Source organism: Cyprinodon variegatus, unplaced genomic scaffold, assembly GCF_000732505.1.
Source record: "Cyprinodon variegatus isolate N-32 unplaced genomic scaffold, C_variegatus-1.0 Scaffold3225, whole genome shotgun sequence".
Lineage (NCBI taxonomy): Eukaryota > Metazoa > Chordata > Actinopteri > Cyprinodontiformes > Cyprinodontidae > Cyprinodon > Cyprinodon variegatus.
Genome location: NW_015153678.1, coordinates 1 through 1,992, shown reverse-complemented (window position 1 = coordinate 1,992; position 1,992 = coordinate 1). Strand labels below are relative to the sequence as shown.

The 1,992-nt window shown below is 42.4% G+C and overlaps 1 protein-coding gene across 1 annotated transcript in view; it reads left to right on the top strand.

Moving 5' to 3' along the window:
• The window catches only part of LOC107081167 (integrin alpha-11-like), a gene marked incomplete at its 3' end in the record, with an annotated part of 8,292 nt that extends 6,665 nt beyond the window's left edge, over window positions 1-1,627 (top strand). The window contains exons 4-5 of the mRNA XM_015369367.1: window positions 1,304-1,469; window positions 1,557-1,627. Of these exons, the coding sequence (XP_015224853.1) occupies window positions 1,304-1,469; window positions 1,557-1,627 (237 nt within the window). The remainder of the gene's footprint in view (window positions 1-1,303; window positions 1,470-1,556) is intronic.
• Window positions 1,628-1,992: the final 365 nt, after the last annotated feature.

Sequence of the window (1,992 nt, the reverse complement as noted above, 5' to 3'; positions counted from 1 at the left end):
AAACCTTGTGGACAGCCTTCCCAGAAGAGTTGAAGCTGTTCTAGCTGCAAAGGGTGGACCGACGTCATATTGAACCCTATGGATTAGGAACGGGATGTCATTTAAGCTCGTATGTGAGTCAAGGCAGGTGAGCAAATACTTTTGGCAATATAGTGTATGTCAGTATAGGTAAGGTGGAAAAGGTGGAAGGTTAATAATATAGTTTTTAATGTTGAAACTGAGAGAAAATACAGTAGCAGCCATTCAAAATGGCCCTTCCCAGTCAAACGCCAACCGAATGGCAGCCCATTACCCTGCAACTGTCAGCAAAATCCCCTCCAACTTCCAGCCACTGCAGTGACCCCTCTTTTACTCTTATTCCACCCTTTCACTGAATTATGGCTGATTTATAGTCAGAAACCAGGTCCCCTGCGTGCGGTTCGCAATCAACGCATATATGCCCCCCCACCTCCGCAAACACTGCTGCACCTCCCCAAAATGGTAGCTCACCACAGTCAGTGCTGCAGACAGGAGTCCTCTGATTGGTCAGATCTCCATCCGCCCTACACTATGCGTATTTCCTGTTTGGTTCCTTACCGGCTTGTTTTGTTTGTCTGACTGCCATTGTGGAAACGACTGGTGAAGATGGAGCAGCTAGAAGAGCGAGGTGCGCGAGAACGCTGGGACACTTTTTCCACCTGGATATCCGTTCTTTTTGGCCCTCATCTTCCTCCGTTGTTGTACAACCTTGCTCCTACCTCCTTACCGCCTCGGCCGTATCTAGACCCACAGCGAGTTCCTGATTGGCCCTCTGGTGTTGTGGCGTGAAATAACATAGCACAGACCATACTTCAATATTGGGCAGAAATAAAAAAAAACTACAACAAGCTCACTGCGACACACTGCTGCATAACCAGCCCTTTACAGGACTAACAACGAGATGGCACTTCCGCTTAGATCCTAATGTCCACAAATTATAAAGAAAGCATATTTTAGTACAAATATTGATGTTTTAAAAGTAATTTTAGGAGACCAGCCAAGTGCCCTTCAAGGAAGGTGGGGAAATTTTGAATGACTACTACTGTACGCACACATGGACCATTGACCAATAGGGGTGTAATATGGGAAAAGGAAAAATGCTGAGTGGATAAAAGGTTAAGAAATAAATAAATAATACATTCCATCCAAGCTGTCGTGTCTCAAACTCCTACACAGAATTTCTGCTCACTTTTTCCCTTTTTCCATCAAACTAAGACAATGTTTATTATTTTTAATGAATTTATTATCTTTGGGCTCACTACTTCTTACTTTTGTGCACTTTCAGGTTCTGGGTTATTACAACCGACGAGGGATTAACCCTGAGGCCTTTCTTAAAGAAATCCGGTTTATTGCCAGTGACCCTGATGAGGAGCACTTCTTCAAAGTTACAGATGAATCTGCTCTGAAAGATATTGTAGACGCCCTGGGAGAACGAATTTTCTCTTTGGAAGGTCAGCTAGCACGACATTTCCTTTGGTTTATGTTTTTTTTTTCTTGTAGGTAAACAGTGTTTTATCTATTTTCTGTGTGGTTTATAGGCATTAGCAGTCAGGGTCGGGGCTTTGGTCTACAGATGGCTCAAGCTGGTTTTTCATCACTTTTAGTCAACGTAAGTGGCTCTTATTAAGATTTAGCTAATCTTTTCTGAAATATAACCAACTTTATCACTGGTGACGTTGTTGACAGATTGATTAGCTGAGCAGCAGTTAAAATGGACAACACTTACCTTTTCACCTCAGCTGATGTTTTTTAAGGATGGATTATAACCACAATCATTGGCTTATTTCCCATTGGTCAGCTCCAAATGAGTTGGAGGTGAATGTGTTTATAAGAAATGACCACCAGAGACCTGCAGATGTTCCTCTCTACATTTTTATATTTGTATCTATCTGACCGATCTCAGTTTTCACGTTAATGATAAATCTTCCTCAAGGTCCAGATTTACCTGCGGACAGAATCTGTTAGTTTAATCTC